Source organism: Camellia sinensis, unplaced genomic scaffold (genome assembly GCF_055761805.1).
Source record: "Camellia sinensis isolate YWXY unplaced genomic scaffold, ASM5576180v1 Unanchor1, whole genome shotgun sequence".
Taxonomy (NCBI): domain Eukaryota; kingdom Viridiplantae; phylum Streptophyta; class Magnoliopsida; order Ericales; family Theaceae; genus Camellia; species Camellia sinensis.
The window spans coordinates 24,484,591-24,501,809 of NW_028128987.1; the positions used below are offsets into that span (position 1 = coordinate 24,484,591).

Genomic DNA, 17,219 nt, shown 5'->3' on the forward strand with positions numbered 1-17,219 from the left:
ATCAGAAGGAGTGGATCTCGCCGGAAGAAGCTCGTGGAGCAACCGTGATGGATACTTCCGCAAATCATTGCAACAGCCGTTCTCTTAGACACGGAGAGGCTTTCAGTTCAGGAACCATTTGGCATGGACTTGCTACACTTTTACCGTTTGAGAGGCTCGCTGGGTCGAAAACCCAGAAGGGCAACCCAGGCAAAAGTTAGAGCAAGAGAAAAATACAAAAAGAAAGATTGAAAAAGAAAAAAAAGAAAAAAAGCAAGAAAAAAAGCAAGAAAAAAAAATAAAAGAAAAAGAAACGAACAAAAGAAAATGAAAAGAGGCTCGCAAGGTCGAAAACCCGCATCGGGCACCTTGGCAAAAGTGAGAGCCTAAAAAAAAAAAAAAAAAAAGTGAAGGTTAAAATACCCGAGTGGACCTTAACCGGAACTACGTAAGGCTTGATTCCCATGTTTGGGATACGTAGGCAACTTCATCATGAAGTCCAGCCCCCAACGCTTTCATAGCGTCTCAGTCCATGCAATGGTTTCGATCTCATCCCCAAAATCCAGTGGCCAACACCCTTCAAGGTGATTGTGTCCATATATGTGTTGTGACTGTCTTCGTCGTCGCTGTGTCCAAGAGCTCGACCATCGCCAATGAAGACTGTTTACAGACTGCTGCGGCACCATCCCAAACAAGGGGCAACTTTCCGTTGCCACGAGCCGCCGTGAGCCGCCATTCAAACTAGGGGCAACTTTCCGTTGCCTCACACCCCCCCTTCAAACCAGGGGCAATTTTCCATTGCCTCCGATCCGAGGTTGCGCGTCTCGAAGGGTAAGCTCCATGCTCGTCGAGCATTGACTGTTTGAAAAATAGTTTTTGAAAATTTTTACTGAGGTTGACTATTTTCTCGAAAACTATTCCATTTTCCAAAACTGGACCATTGTCTTGGACCCAAAAAAGGAAAATTTTCAGTGCTTGCTGCCTGACTTGCATGCTTTTCAAATCAAAAGTCAAACAAGTACGTTAATCCGACTCTCGTTTTGATCAAAACCGTTTTAGTAGAAAGCAAAAACGAAAGAATGGTTAAAATGATGAACTAGGGGCACAGTTGAGCCAGACGTTCTGTCTTTCCCCCGTCATCGACGTACTTGCCAGAAAGGCGCTCTACCCGCCGGAAGAAATAGCCGTGAGCTAACGGTATCAGGCATGAACTCACACCTTGCTATTTATCCATCAATCACCCCGGGGAGGGATGAAAAATGAGAGATTGAAGAATAGAGAGGTGTAAGTTGAGAGAAAAGTGAGGAAAAGGGTTTTGAGAGAAAATCCGAGCTTGAGAGTCGAGTGATGTGAGGATCACAAATCAGAAAGGGTGGGAAACAACACCCAGATTGAACTGGCTCCTCGTGGTCCGAGGTCTCCCATCTTCGTTTACGCGTCTGTGTGTCGTGTCTCTTTCATTTGACGGTCTCGTCTTTTGTTTTGAGTCTCTCCCGAGCGTGCCTCGTTGTGTTTAGGTCGTGTACCTCTTTGTTTGAGTCCTCCCCGCTGTGTTCAGTGGTAGGCTCGATATCCCGGTTTGAAAAACCCTCATTCGATTTCAAAAATCGCTTATGCTCAGAATGCTGTGCCATTCTCTACATTTGAACGTGTCTCGACTCCAACCGGTTCCATCTTTGAGCTCTGTCTTGTCAGATTGGGCTGTTTGTTTGAGAATTGCCGTGTGCAGAATGAATCGAATGCTGTGTTATGGGCTGTATGCAGATTAATCCCCAGTAGAGCAAGGGCTGTGTGTCCAGAATCAGGCAGTGGGTTGCTTGGGTTATTTTGCTGTTGGCTGTCTAGTTATCTGATTATTACAGTGCAAGTGTTCAATTTTCAGACAACCAATCAATTTCGTTTACATTGAGGTGTAACATGATGAGATGCGATGCAATGCATGAAATGTGTAAATGTAAACACTTTTTCAGATAAAAAGTCCGTTTCATTTCATTATCTTTTCAAATGTACAAGTTTTGGAAACAAAATCTGCCTGCGGCAGTACAAGGTAATCTATCTACCAACAAAAAGAAAAGTACAAGGAAAGAAAGAAGAGATAGCAAAAATCTGCATCTGTGTCAAGCACTCCGAAGGGCCGTCAGTCTGTCCTGGTCCTCTTCCTGGACGAGGGTCCAGGAGCATCATCAGCGTCGTCGTCAGAGCCCGAGCTAGAACCGTCTCCGGTCTCCTCCTCCGATGACCCTGCCTCCGCCTCTGACTCCTCGTCGTCGTCATCATCCGGGACTGGAGCTCGCGAGCTACTCCCGACGTGAGTACGCCCTCCCCTGGTACGGGGAAATATCCGGCCCTCCTCATCTCTCCCCCGAGCAGGGACAGCAGGTCTAGCTGGAGCACCTCCTGCCATGGGAATCTGGAAAGGAGGCTGGAAAAGTACACAAAAAGGGAAATGCATCAGTATACTGTAGACAGTTTAAAGGTGCAGAATGCAGTGTGTGAATACAGTGTATGAATGCCGTGAGCAGTTTAGCAATACGGAATGCAGAGTGTGAGTACAGTGTATGAATGCCGTGAGCAGTTTATCAGTGTAGGGTACGGTGCAGAATGCAGTGTATGCAGTGTTCAGATACTGTGAGATCAGTGTATCAGGTGTCGTGCCGTGCATCAGATTATGTAAAGCAGTGTATGAATGGTTTCAGGCCAGTGTCAGAAGGACATACCGGTATGCTGTAGACGGCTAGGAGGTCAAATGTCCGCTGGAGCATCCCCATCATCGAGGCATTCATCGCCAACGACTGACGGGTGTACTCAGAAGAGGCCTGCAAAAGTATCAGATGCATCAATATTCTGTGGAATATCAAGTAAACTGAATTGAATAACTGTACGAAGTGCAATGATACATACCGGCGGTAAGTCGGGGATGTCAATGAACTCATGACCAGCCGGTGGAGGGGCGAAGGGGATCTGATAGGTCGACCCACCCTGCCCCTGGAAAGTCAGTACAGCAGGCAGGGCAGGCCAGCCAGCTCCTCGTCCTCCCCGCACTCCGCCCCTACCACGGACCCGGGCCCTCCTCGAAGATCCAGCCCCTGCTCCCGCTCCGGCCCCAGCCGCCGATGCTACAGGCCTGGCCCCCTCTGCTCGCCGACCGCTCGGGGGGCGCATCAGGTACGTCCGCACGTACTCCTGATAGTCGCCGGTGCCTCGGAAGCCGGCCTCCTCCCAACCGATGGAGTAATCATCCAGCTGCTCAGTGGTCAGCCCCTCGGTCTCCCTCATCTCTGCAGGAGGGTGGGCCGGGACTATCTGCTCAGGTAACCCGCGGGTCTGGCGTAGAAAACGCTCCCCCAGGTACCAAGACCGACAGACCGGGCCCTCTAGCAAGATCCGGAAACGCGAGGTCTCCTCAGCACCAGGGAACCGACCCCGCATCGCCGACGGCAAGGAGGCCCATGGCCGCCATGTGATCTGAAAGTGACAGACAGTTTGTTATCTACTGTTATTGAAACATGCAGTGGGAAAGCGAAGCTAAATGAACTGAAAATAAAGCATACCTCGGCTGGGGTGATGGTGTCAAAATATCGGCGGAAGAAGCCGAATGTCTCCCGTGGTCGCCGGGTGCATCTCCCGTCGAAGCGACTCGAGAACGGGACAGCCGGAGGAGGCTCCGCGACTGGCACGGGTGCAAGCCTAGGAAAGTAGGCGTAAACCCACAACTGCAAAACAGATGTCAGTATGACCATCAGATATAGCAGAATATACAGAACGAAGCAGAAATAGCAGAGCCGTGTGTTGTGCAGTGTATTGTGTACAGTGTGAGCAGTGTACAGTCAGTGTAAAGCAGAATGTATGTGTGTGCCATGTGTACAGTGTACAACAAGTGTAAAGCAGACTACAGTGTGTGCAGTGTACAGAGTACGGAAAGTACGAGACAGGAATGAAAAAGTGGAGAAGAAATGTACCTCCCAAGCCCGCCAGTAACCTCCAAGCAGCTGGCCGCTGCCACGAGAAGCCGAGCTCATATATCCGTACAGGGTGACCAGAGCAGCGCCGCCCCAATCGTAGTGCAGAATATCCCGAACGTCCACCAGTGCGCTGAGAAGGCAGAGAGGCACGGTGTTCGCCCGGTTGGCGAAGATGGTAGTCCCGAACAAGAACATGAGGAAGCCGCGAGCATACCTCTCCTCGTCCTCTGGGGTCATCTGCACCTCCTCCAAAGCAGGCTGGACCCTGAACTGTGTCTCGAACCAGGAGTATCGCACGAAGCCTGGGCGTGCTAGCGGTGGGGCCTCCCCCAGTAAATGGACCTGAGCGGCGGTCCACTCATCCATGTCGGTGTCGAAGGGGATCGGATCACCCCCTACCCCGATGCCTGTGAGCATCGAGAAGTCATAAGGGGTCATCGTCATGTCCCCCGCAGCAGAGAAGTGGAAAGAATCGGTGGTGTCCCACCACCTCTCCGCCAAAGCAGCAAGAAGAGGTCTGCAAGTGGACAACCTAGAGAGCCCTCGGCAGAAGGTGCCGAAGCCCGCTCGGTCCACGATGCGCTGGACCGCATCAGGGAGCTCATCATACCACTCCCGTGCACCAGTATTCCCATACCCGCGAATGGTATGGGAACCCTCCTGCAAACAGAAAATGACAATTGCAAGACAACATTCAAAATGCAGTTTTGAAAGGACAGATATGGCATGTATGCAAGTTTGTCAGATTCAGGCAAATACCGGGTGCCGGTATGCTTACAGTAAAATACGTGTGCTGTGTCAGCGTGTTTGGGTGTTTCAGAACAGATGTGGCATGTATGCAAGTTTGACAGATTCAGACAAATACTGGGTACCAGTGTGTGTGCAGTAAAATACAGTGTGTGCAGTGTGTTTGAATGATTCAGGGCTAGTGCAGTGTGTGTATGTGTCAGTCTCAAGCAGATATCAGTTGTATGTATGTTTACAGTCAACTACGGTCTACGGCATATCAGATTTCAGCAATTAGAGAATACAACTAACTATGGCAGTTTTGTATCCTACATTGCAGAAAGTAAAGCAGAAAGAAGAGAATTACCTCGGAAGTGCCGAATAAAAGGTGGGAGGTAGGCTCGCATAGTAGTAGCTCAGGCGCCGCGTACCTCTCAAAGCTCCGGAACTGACGCAGGCCGTCTGGGGGCAGAACGTGGATCGCCGGCCGGTAGGTCGCCGGGTCGAACGGGCACTCGCTCAGTGGTAAGAGCTCGACCCCGGGATCCATCTCGTGGTCCGGGGGAGTCCCGCCACGTGGAATGTCGTCTGCCATGTAGAGAATGGTGTGAAAATGGCCCGGAAAAGGAAAACCAGGTCGGAATACGAAGAGTCAACCAGAAAGTCAACTCCTGAGAGGGTCGAAAATGGCCGGGAAGGCCAGAATGTGAAGATGTACGGAAATGAAGAGGAAAGTGAGGGGAACAAACCCCGAAAAGGCTAGAACGCCAAACGAGGCACCGAAACGAAAATGTGATCGGTGGAAAACGTCCGAAACGCGAAGAGAAACGCGAATCCGACGACGAAACGGGCGTAGAACGCGAAGAAATGGACGAAAAAGGAGAGGGAAAAGCTCTAGAGAGAGAGTATGGGGGTTTTCGGCGTGAGAAGAATAAGAAAATAGGGCTTGAAGCCCTATTTTATAACACCCAAGGTGAAAAGTCAAAACTGCCCCGCACCAGCAACTGTTTGCCGGTCGGCAACGTTTTGTGCCGGCCGGCACTTTTTTGTGCCGATGGCCAGCCGGTGGCCTCATCTTTGGGCCGGTGGGGTTCCCACAGCCTTGTTTAGGCCATAGGAGAAGTTCGTGGTCTTCATAGCTCAAGAAAGTGCAAGAAAGTGCATCTCCGACATTCAACCGGCCTCCGTTTTGACCGCGGGCCGTGTCTCCAATGCGTGGCACTCGAATTCATGCAAGGTGTATCCTTTTTGTATCCTTTTAAATTCAAAAGTTGCCCCATGTGTGTTGCACGAGTTCATCACATTACTTCGGTGCATTACATTGCGCTGTCATGCGCCACACATTTGCATTGTTATGCACGTGTTACATGCGTTGCAACACGCACCCCTTTGCATTATCGTGCACATTTCTCATGCACCGTCATTGCATTTCCATTCCATGCATTGTCATGCATTCTGGAGTACGTGCGTTGTTGCGCATTTAAGCCCACTTACACTCCGTGCGGCATGCATGTCGCACTTAGCATCGCACTGTTTTGTGCATTTCAATTTCGCGCTGTTTTGCGCATCTCATTGCATTTTGCATGCATTCCATCGCACTGTCCTGTGCACTCGCGTTGCCTAACGCATTGCGCTATTTTGCGCATCATACCGTCGCGCAATACGCTGGTCTGGCGAGACCTTAAACACGCATGGTCTGGCGAGACCTTAAACACGCACGGTCTAGGAGACCTTAAATCCTTGGAAGGTTTAAGACCTTTAGTGTTCGCATTGTCGTGCGTCTCGAAAGCCGCGTGTTGTCGCGCATTTCATGCAACATGCATTTCATACATCATTTGCATCTCAAACACAAAAAAACAAACAAAACATGCATTGTCATGCATACCATTTTGCATCCCGGTCTAGGAGACCTTAAATCCTCTAAAGGTGCAATTCCTTTGGTGTTTGTCGTGCCCGAATGACTTTCGGTGGTCTGGTAAAGCCACCTGCCTATGTTTGCGATGAGTTCCTAGAAGACCAACTGGGACGGTGGAAACTAGAGTTCGAACGGCTTATGCCCAGAACGCAAAGGTTCGGGAGTTCCGAGACTAAAGTCTGGTTTAAATACCCAGGGGTTTACCCTCGGCTTGAAATCTGTATGGAAGCCCCATAGGTTGAGGCAGCTTGTTTGCGCCTCAGTTCTGGATACCGAACCAACCTAGTATATCACCCTGTTGGTAAGATAGGGAAAGTTGCAATCATAGTCATTGCATCATAGTGCATTGTCATGCATTTCCATTGTAGCTGGCATGCATCCATTGCATTTTCCCCAGTAGGTCGCATTGCACTGCATTGTCATGGATATTTGTAAATATCCACTCCATTGCATATTTGTAGATATTGCATTGTAGTTTGCATGCATTCATTGCATCACCTTCTACCTTTGGCTTGCACCTTTCCAAGTTAAGCTTGGTCCGGTATGTGCCCTTACTTTTCATGTTAAAACACAGTTCTGCATGTGTATCGCGCCGATTCCACGCTGATATGTTGGTTGAGGGTTGCGGCACCTTTTCTGTGTTACACATGGCCCGTATGTGTACATACCTTTCCTAGGCAAAATTTGGTTTGGCTTGTATGCCATATTCATTGTATCCATATCCACTCCATTGCGTATTTGTAGATATTGCATTGTAGATTGCATGCATTCATTGCATCGCCTTCCATCTATGTCTTGCGCCTTTCTAGGTTGAGCTTGGTCTGGTATGTGTCCTTACTTTTCATGTTAAAACATAGTTCTGCTGTGTATCGCGCCGATTCCACGCTGATATGTTGGTTGAGGGTTGTGGCACCTTTTCTGTGTTACACATGGCTTGTATGTGTACATGCCTTTCCTAGGCAAGATTTGGTTTGGCCTGCGTGCCATATCCATCCGTTACATTGTAGTGTAATTTTTGCATCCGGCATTAGGATCATAGTCCTTTCTCCAGCGGGTCGTTTCCCCACTTATGTCAATTCCACCCAATACTTGTTCTTGCGTCTGTCTACAATACTCATAGTTCAGTTGACCGTTCTATGGTAGACAGACTTGTTACCTCCATCAATCTATTTGACATAGGTGTGGTTTCGAACCGTTCGTGATTGGATCACGATTCAAATGCTTTGCATGTAGCTTGCATTGTTTCAATTACATTGCATCTTCATTTGCATTGTTTATACATTGTTTTGTATATATTGCATTTCGTTTTGCATCCACATTTGCATTGTCATGCATGTTGCTAACAATATTGTACTTGTCAAGTTTGTTTTCTTTGCAGGCACGATATTGTATGTACGGTTCATTTGAAGCTGGTGCAACCAGACGAGCCGCACAGGTATTGTATCTCCCGAGTGAGACGTATTGAGAATTCCATAATTCTCTTACATCCTTTCTGCATTGTAGTGTAGTTTGGTATGCTAGCTTAAAATTGTTGCATGTTTGATTCATTACAGCTTTCTTTGCATGATCATAAGTTATGCTCGGCTCCGTGCATTGTCTTGCATTTTGCCCCTGCCTTCGGGCGCATATCTTATTTGTCTTGTATGTTTGTCTGAGTCTTCGGCCTTGTCAAAAATGGGTCGTCTTTGGGCTTTGACATTCACTCCCGTCATTGTTATGACTTTCGAGTTCTGTCAAAGAGGGGCAACTGTAGACACCCCATTTTTGACCGTCCTCAAGACTTGGACGTCACCGTTTGAACACTCGGTGATTATCCATGTTTGTGTTCGTTTGGAGTTCCCGGAGGTCTCGGCTCGCGCGCCATGCCTCAGGATCCCCGAATTCGACCGTTTAGTGTCTGGTTTTGCACCAAACACTTGCATCTTGCCTTTGAGAGGCAGGGTGGGGCTTGTAGACCATCCCCACCCATCACCGGCAGTGGCTAGATGCCACCGGCTGGTTTTTGCTGCCACCGGCAACATAGTTTGCCGGCCAGCACTCTTTGTTGCCGGTCGGCACTATTTGTTGCCGACCGGCACTCGTTTTGGCCAAGATGGCATTTTTGGCCGGCCGATTGCTGTTCATCTGCTTTTGCAGATATTTTTAGACAGTTGTATTGCTTTTGCTCCCCTCCATACACGTGTATGGAGGGATCTCCCTCTTGCAAAGCTTGTCTTGTAAGCTTTACAAGAAGCATATAGAGAGGGGCTCTCCAAAAGGAAAAGAAAAGAGGCCTTTAGACATTTTTGAGAGAGGAAAATATAGACCAAGCTCTGGTTTTTCTAGGGTTAGGGTTAGATATACACTCTCTATCTCTCTTTCCCTCTTATTTGCACACTAGATGTTTTGTGTCTCACTATTGCACACAAACACCTAGTGTTTCACCTTCCTCTTGGAGCTGAGGTTCCAAAGAGTGTGTTTTGAGATTTTGGTGTTGGATTCAAGCTCAAGAAGGCCATTGGAGCACCATTGTTGAAGAGGACTACAAGGGTAAGAAACTAGTCCCTTTTTCCCCCATTTTTACTTTGATTTTATACCTATCTTAGAGCTGTTTTTGTGCTTGTTGTATAACATAAAAAAGTTCTGTTTTTAGGCCCTCTTTATTGTTTATTAAGAGTGTTTTGTTGTTTGAGGGTTGTTGACCACCCTTAGGCCTTGAAAGGCCTCATTTTGAGCCATTTTGTGTTAGCTCCGGGATTTTGGTGTTGAGGTCTCTTCACCACTGAAATCTTGAGGGATTTCAGTGGTGAAGATGATGCTTTGAAGTCCTAAGAAGGAGAGGGCCACCCCCTCTCCTTGTTGTCCTTGAAAAGGGCATATTTTGGCCTCCTAAGGAAGCCTATGCTTGAGCGTGTGTTGAGCATGTTTGATTTGTTTTTCATGCTTATATATCCATGATATAACATGATTTAAAGTTGGTTTTGGAACTCCATGCATGCTTAGCATAGTTGCCATGTAATGCCATGTTTATGCCTTAATATGCCTTAGGTTGTTAGCCTTTGTTGGAGCATGTTTTAGGCTTGTATTTGTGAAGATTATGTGCTTATTTTGCCATGTTTTAGATCTGTCCATAAGTATTTGGGTTGATTTTAGCATGCATTATATAGCTCCTTTGTATTTGGGCTTGTTGGCCTTGAGTATGTGCATGTGTAGCATGCCATCTTTGCATTGTTTTGGTGATTTGGGATCATTCTACATGCCATTTCAGTCCCATTTCCATGCTTGTTTGATTGCCTTGCATGCCTCTTTAATGCTTTGAAAGCATGTTTTGCAATGCTCCATGTTTTGGTGCCTTTGCATGCCTTTGAATTTGAGCCACTTAGATGCCATCTAAGGAGTCCTTTGGCCTTGTTTTAACATGCTAAAAATCTGTTTTTTAGTTGTTTAATGCATGCCAATTGTTCATGTTTCCTCCTTTCAAGTGTGCTTGAATGTTGTTTGATTTGTTCTTAAGTGTTGGCCCTTATGTGCATGTGTGTGTATGCCATTTAGCCCTCATTTTATAGCACTATGGCCACTGTTTTGGGCCTTATTAGAGCTGCCTAATTCATGTATAAGTCCATCTTTCCAATTGTTCGCATTGCCATATGTATGCTTGTATGCTTGCATAAGTGCCTTGCCATGCTATGTTGCATTCCTAGCTTGTATGCCTAGGTTGCATTGCATCTTGCATGCATGCCTTGTTCCTTGAAATGGTGATAGGAATTAGGCCTAATTTGTTTGATTGGTTTGCATGCATTTGAAATCAAAGTTGCATACTTGGTTCCTTGGACCATCATGCATGGAAATGCGTGATTGGTGGTCCGAGAACCAAGGCACATGTCCCTTTGAGTCATAACAATGATAAGAGACATGATTGGTGCATACATGCCTTGAAATGTGCTGCCATGCCTTGTTTTGCCCTCTGTTGCTGTGAGTTGCAGGTTCTGCAGGCTTTCTTTGCCGACCGGCAGTGTAAGGTGCCGGCCGGCAACCTTTTCTCTGCCGCCAGACTCAATTTTGTGCCGATGGATATATATCAGTGCCGGTGGTGATTCCACTCAGCCGGTGGTACTCCCCAGTGTCTAAGGGAGCAGTCCTGAGGTTTTGACAGCCTCCAGAGGAGTGAAAGAAGGAAAACAGAGGCAGCTTGCGCATGGCGGCACGTTTCTCGAGACGATTTTCCTGTTTTAATTAATTTATTTAATTTGTTAATTAAATTAAATTAATTTGTAATATTAATTAGCTTGCGTAGTTAATTAATTTGTAATATTTATTCGGTCCCTCCGAGTGAGGGCAAATCTGTAATAAGTGTGCGTGGGTGGTGTGTATGTCTTCCAACCTCACTTCTTTCTTCCCTTTTATTTACCTGCTTATGATGGTAGATTAGGGCACATTTATTTTAGCATACCTTATGCTATGCATGCGTGCATTCATGCATTTGTTGACATGCATCAGGCTCGGAACATCATGCTAACTGCATTTGTACTTTAATTTTCAAAATTGAATATGTGCATCAATTGATTGCATCTCACATGCCATGCTTAGGTTAGCCGAGCCTACTTCAATTGCATCCCGTATGTGTTGCATTAGTCAATCTAACATGAACTAGGACATGCATGTTTGCTAACTAGTTTATTATTTTGGCACGGAGTACTAGGTAAGCTTTTATGCTTTAGCATATCGCATGCGTGTGAGTGTTGCCATGACAGTATGATTACCATGAAGCTAGCTGCTTATGTGATATAACTGCTTGAATGCCTGTAGATGGAGGTTGAATTACCTAAATTGGAATAATGCATTAAAACTGTGAGTTTTAAGCCTACTAGATAGTGGCAAAATCATCTTTTCTAAGGCAAAATCTTCATTTTAGCCTACTTGCGAGTAGCAAACCATTTTCAAAACAAACATGAAATGTTTTGTTCCAATTTGGGCGATTTGGTCTATACTTGTTTGCTGCGCGCATAACACAGTAATTCTAGGCTAACAATTGGTTTAAGAACACATAAAGTTTTCAAAAACGGATATCACGGTTAGTAGAGGCCGGTCTTCGGACCGGGCGAAAGGGGGTGCTCATAGCTGACCTTCCCCGATCGTACCCAAGCTCCCGAGCCGAGACAACTCCGGTGATGACGGACATGTGGCCTTCGGCACCGAGTCAGGGTTTCCTAAATTCTCCCATAAAAAAAAAAAATATTTAGGTGGCGACTCTGTATCTGGCAAAGCAGTCCATGTTTGGCACTACTTTTTCAAAAATCTGTTTCTCAAAACGATTAGCCAGATTTGGACTCTTTGGTTCAGATTAAGAACCGTGACACAAGTCGAGTCCGAACTGTAGTAACCCCAAATGAACAGAACGGGACTCATCCTCCCGGGGCATTCGGGGACGTCTACACCTACACAGTTAACAGATTGAACACAGGCTAAGCTACACAGTTGGGAAAGATATAAACTTAAGCCCTAATATGCCTCGGTGTGTTCTCCATCTATATCCTCAACAACAAGACGTCTTAAACTAGGCCTAATAATGCCTAGGATAAGATGAGGATGCAAAGATGCACTTTAAAAACACTTTCAGAATTTTCAGAAAACAGGGGTCACGCTCGAGCGTAGGCTACCCCGCTCGAGCGGACGTGCAGACAAAGGTTTCCTCTCGAGCGCATAACTACCCGCTCGAGCGTTCTGCAAAACAGTCGGAAGTGCTGGAAAGGTGGAAATCACGCTCGATTGGGCGCTCGACGCCCGCTCGAGCACGAGACACAATGTCCCGCTCGAGCATCAATTATTCCGCTCAAGCAGAATTCAAAACAAAACAAAAATGCTGGGAGCACGATTTCCACGATCGAGCGCCAGTCACCCCGCTCGAGCGTGAGTCCAAATTCTGGAAATTCCAGATTTGAACCTCAAGCTTAAAACCAAGTTTGAATGCATCAAATTCGATTCCTTTGGGCCCATTTCTTGGAAAACACTTCAAAACTCATAGTTTAACATGAATCAAAAGCTCAATTGTAAAATCAAAGCCCAAGGGTGTTTCAAATAAATCCAATTCAAACCAATTTTCATGAATATGAAGAACATGCAAACATGCATGAATTTAAACCATTTCAAAGCTTCAATTTGATGCTCTAAGGAGCCAATTGTTCCAAAAACAAGATGAAAACATGGACTTAACATAACCATGAGCATGCATGCGACAATTCTCCATGGAATCAACTCAAAATTCAACAATTCAAACATGCATGCATGAAATGAGTTCTAATTCAACATGTGAAGCTATTTCATGCCTTAATCCACTAAATACCCAAGAATTATGCAAGAATAAGCTCAAATACATAATAAATAAGATCAATGGTCTACCTTAGGTCTCCAATACAAGGTGAGGAAGCTTAATTTGCTAATTCTCTCTTCAGTTTACTTCAATTATCAAGCAAAACTCAAGCAAAAGTGAGATGAAATCAACTCTTCTAGTCTCTCTCTCTCTCTCTATGGTCGGCAATGACAAGGAGAATGGCTGAGGAAAAGTGTTGGTCGAGTGTTGTACAAGGCTCCATATGTGTTTGGTAGTGGCCACTAAGTGCCACTAATGTAATTAAGTCTAAGTTGTGCAAATTAACTCATGTTAATTCAATTTAATCATACCAAATCAGTTTTCAGATAAATATACCATAAAATCGCATTAATTCTAACGACAATAGATCATCAATCAATTTCGGATTCGGCTGTCGATAAGGCTTTCAATTAGCAGCTTAAACACAAAAACAGGAACAAATAATTAAACAGGCAACAGATAGAAATGCAATTCAAACAGGTATATTCAATCAATCAGTTTTAGATTTCAGTCAGTCAGTTCAGTAGTTCATTCAGTTCACTTATTAGTCATAATCAGTTCAGTTTAACGGTAATCAGTGGTTATTCGGTAAACAGTGACGAGGGTTATTACACCTCACCATATGGCTCACATCACTTGACCCTCCTGTATGTTCTCACCAGCACTTAACCCTCAAGAACAACACTCAATCCTCATTTGGTTTCTCCCCAACACTCAACCCTCAAGAAATTAGTCTCTACTCAAATTTATAATGGTAGCTAGAAGACCAGTAAGCACCTAGTTATTACTACTGCTGCAGAGCTGCTCTGCTGCTGTTGCAAAGCAGTTTTTACTGCGGCTGTAAGTTGCCCTTGCTGCCAGTTGCTGCCTCTTTTGGGAGGCAAACAACCTAAGTGAGTTAGGCAGCCCACTTTGAGCCCTGGGGCATTTCCTAGCTGTGTTTAAAGCCTGCACCTCTCCTCTTGGATATGTAACATTCAATATAAATGATAGTATTGAATAATGAATGCGTAGATTGTTTAGACCTTGTGGAATTATTATTTGTTTTATTTTTTGACTTTGCAATTATTCATAGATCAGATAAAGGTTATGTGGCCCCGTATAAACATTCATGTTCTATAGTTGTTAAAAATAAGATTCAAATCCCCAAATGCAACCAATTGAGAGTTTCTACTCTCTCTCATATCTTAAATCCAACAAATTTATTATCTTTCTTTTATTTTTAAGTTTTTCAATTTGTCTTGAAAGCATCCTTAAAATAAGGCTTTGTTCTCACACACCCCTCCCCCTCCCAGCTAAACTACAGAGAACAGACCTTTGCTGGTATCACTTGCATAGTGTATGACATTTGACCATAAAACAAGACCACAATTTGTTTTGAATACATTATAAAAGAATAACTTAATCTCAAAATTAATATCATGGTTAATTCAAATTGCTCATTCATTGTTTCCATGTACTTCAAAATGCATGATACTAGTTCCCATAGTAATCAATACACTACTGCATTTTCAAATGATTGAAAAGTAATATATTTTACCAATAAGGCAAACTGAAAGCATTTATGAAAGTGTTAAGCAGACAGTCTCATGGAGACACATAGAGGTCCATGCAATTGAGTCCTCGCTATGCCACGAGTCTACTCTAAATCCTTCTAACACCTGGAAATGATAAACAACTAAGTCAGCTTATAGCTCAGTGAGTAGCAACATGGATAGTAAATACAATTTTGAAAACATGGTTCAATTCCAAAATAAGATATATATCACAGAAATTAGATTGTCATACAGTTTTGATAAAGATAATCTGTTTCAAAAAGAAGGTTCCACTGTTCAACAGTTAAAATACTCATGTCTCTCAAGAACATGATAAATGACATTTTTCACTTAAAACAGATTACAACATGAGCACCAATAATTTTCTGGGTGCTAAGAATAACTAGTAACATGCCATACAGTTCTCAAGGCAATAAGCCTGTTGGATCCAATATCGAACCAAGAGTCATCCTTGGGGTGGCAACCTGGGTCTTTTTTCTAAGACGATCCGATTGAAGGTTACCTAGCCTAGCCTACATCTTTTCCTTACAATCGTTGAGCACTAGAGTCATCACAACCTAACCTGGATCTGCTCCATAGTGGCCAGAGTCACCACACACAGTGGAATAATTTCCCTGGACTAAAATATACAGATGGTCCCAATAATCAATATACTTCGGTTTTGCAAAACATGGCAGTTCACTATTATAAACATGAGACCATAACAAATAGTTTATGGTATGCCAAGTTTACACATGTTTTAGAAAATAATTTCATTCCATGGATAATATAATAATTTATCAAATTAGTTTAGTCCTGAAACAACAATTAAATTTTCCAACACTTCAGGGTAAGGGAAAATTTATAAAAATATGTAGCATGAAACTACTCACTTGAAAACGGAATAATGTTATCCTCGAATGGAGTATAAAGTTCAACTAGTGCCCTGAATAAAGTATTAAAACTACACGTCACTACTAATTTAACATACTAAAATATAAATTAAGTAACCCCAAACTAAAGCACACTAACACGGCTCAACCCAACTCACTGTTACTCTTAAATATTACCTAAGTTCATGTTCTTCGAGGTCTAAAATTACCCAAGATATGGGTTCAGATCGAAACTTAATTAAAAGTAACCTTAAGTTAAAACAGAATTTTAAACAAGTTTTCCCATATTCACTAACTTTGAAAATTAAAAACCCACTCCACGCTATTAGAAAAATTCCAAAATCCTCCAAATATGAACTAATATATCCTAAGTTTCAAATCCATTGGTTTTACTTGGTTTGCTTATCAAAATAATTATTCACAGTTAATTATACCCGAATAGATTATTTTCTGCAGCACTTTAAAGAATTTAATGGTTCTCTTAGTATACAAGAGCAATCAATGCAAGTCCAAAAATTTCAGAAACTAGACTCGTAACTGGTTCTAATGATCCTAATTTGATAATTTTCGGATTTATACCCAAAGAGGACGACACTTTCAAAGTTACTGTTTTAAACCAGTTTTCTGGACAGATTTGAACTCATCAGTTTATATGGATTTTGACTCCCAAAAATTATAATAAAATTCTGGTATACAATTCAATATGTAATTAATCAACCGTAAAAATTTCAGATCAAAATTCATCCGTTTGATATGGTTTTTTGATTTTTAAAGCTTGTGATTCTGTGCAGAATTTTTGAACTAAGAATTACACCAATTCTTTATACATGAATTTAACTCCTCAGATTTCTTAACAGTATATATATATATAGACGCAAAATACATACACCTACAACCTCTCCATCCATGAATTAAATAACAATAGAATAAGGATAAAGAACAAAGAAAGAAGAGAAGAAAACCTAAGAAGCCATAGGGCACAACACACACAGAGAGCTCTCCTTCTTGGCTACAACAATAATCTTGATGATTGAATAACCCCTCACTTACCTTCATAACCCACGGCTGCTAGGGCTTCTAGTGTTATGGAAAACAATTATAACAAGAGTTAGGGTTTTTGTTATCCTTATATACATAACTACCAATCCACTTAGTAATATCATCTAACATTATTATTATTATTATTTATTTTAATAGTAAATCTTGCCTCTAAATTAGAGATTTCCACCATAAATTTATTTTAGGTTTAAAAATTAATTAAAAGACTCTCCAATAATATTTCATTTGCACTTTAGGATTTACCATCAAGATATTTGAGATTGTAAAATTATTATTATTTAATTATTTACTCTATTTTTATATTCGGGTTCTCACAATATTGGAGATGGCTATTACACCAAATATATCGTTTGTTTATTTACCATCAATTTGTCTAATGGTTACAATTTTCTTTTGGTTGCATTATCTTCAACTTAGAGATTTGCAAATTTGAGATGTGTGCAACCTTCGATGTTTCTGCTGTCGATTCTTCTAAATCTATATTTTGTTTTGCTATCGATTTCCAAATCTGAATCTGTGTGTGTGTGTGTGTGTGTGTGTGTGAAAGTGTTTTTTTTTTTTCTGTTTTTGTCCTCCATTTGTTGTTTCATGACTAGCTTTGGGTCTTTATTTATTTCACTGTTTGATCATTGATCTCTATATATTTGGTGTAAACTGTAAATGTGCCTTTCGTAGAATCCTTGTATACTATTGATTGGTCTTGTGGTGATAAATGCAACTTGGATTTAGAGAAAGTTTGACAGCTTCATTTGATAACCAATTGGGGGAATGCTTCCATATTTATGCTCTTGTATTCGAGGTTTG

At 43.2% G+C, this 17,219-nt stretch overlaps 1 protein-coding gene across 1 annotated transcript; it reads right to left on the reverse strand.

Moving 5' to 3' along the window:
• Positions 1 to 1,941: 1,941 nt before the first annotated feature.
• On the reverse strand, positions 1,942 to 3,438 carry LOC145814031 (uncharacterized). Its single transcript, XM_082910546.1, has 3 exons — positions 2,881 to 3,438; positions 2,697 to 2,795; positions 1,942 to 2,401 (listed from the first exon to the last, which is right to left on the reverse strand). The coding sequence occupies exons 1-3, from the start codon at positions 3,406 to 3,408 to the stop codon at positions 2,117 to 2,119; spliced, it is 912 nt and encodes a 303-aa protein (XP_082766672.1). The 5' UTR covers positions 3,409 to 3,438; the 3' UTR covers positions 1,942 to 2,116.
• Between the last annotated feature and the right edge of the window lie 13,781 nt (positions 3,439 to 17,219).

Coding starts and splice junctions, on each gene's coding strand:
- LOC145814031 (XM_082910546.1), bottom strand. CDS start 3,408: ATGCGGGGTCGGTTCCCTGGTGCTGAGGAGACCTCGCGTTTCCGGATC. Junction 2,796..2,880: donor ACATCCCCGACTTACCGCCG/GTATGTATCATT, acceptor ATACTTTTGCAG/GCCTCTTCTGAGTACACCCG. Junction 2,402..2,696: donor TAGCCGTCTACAGCATACCG/GTATGTCCTTCT, acceptor GTACTTTTCCAG/CCTCCTTTCCAGATTCCCAT.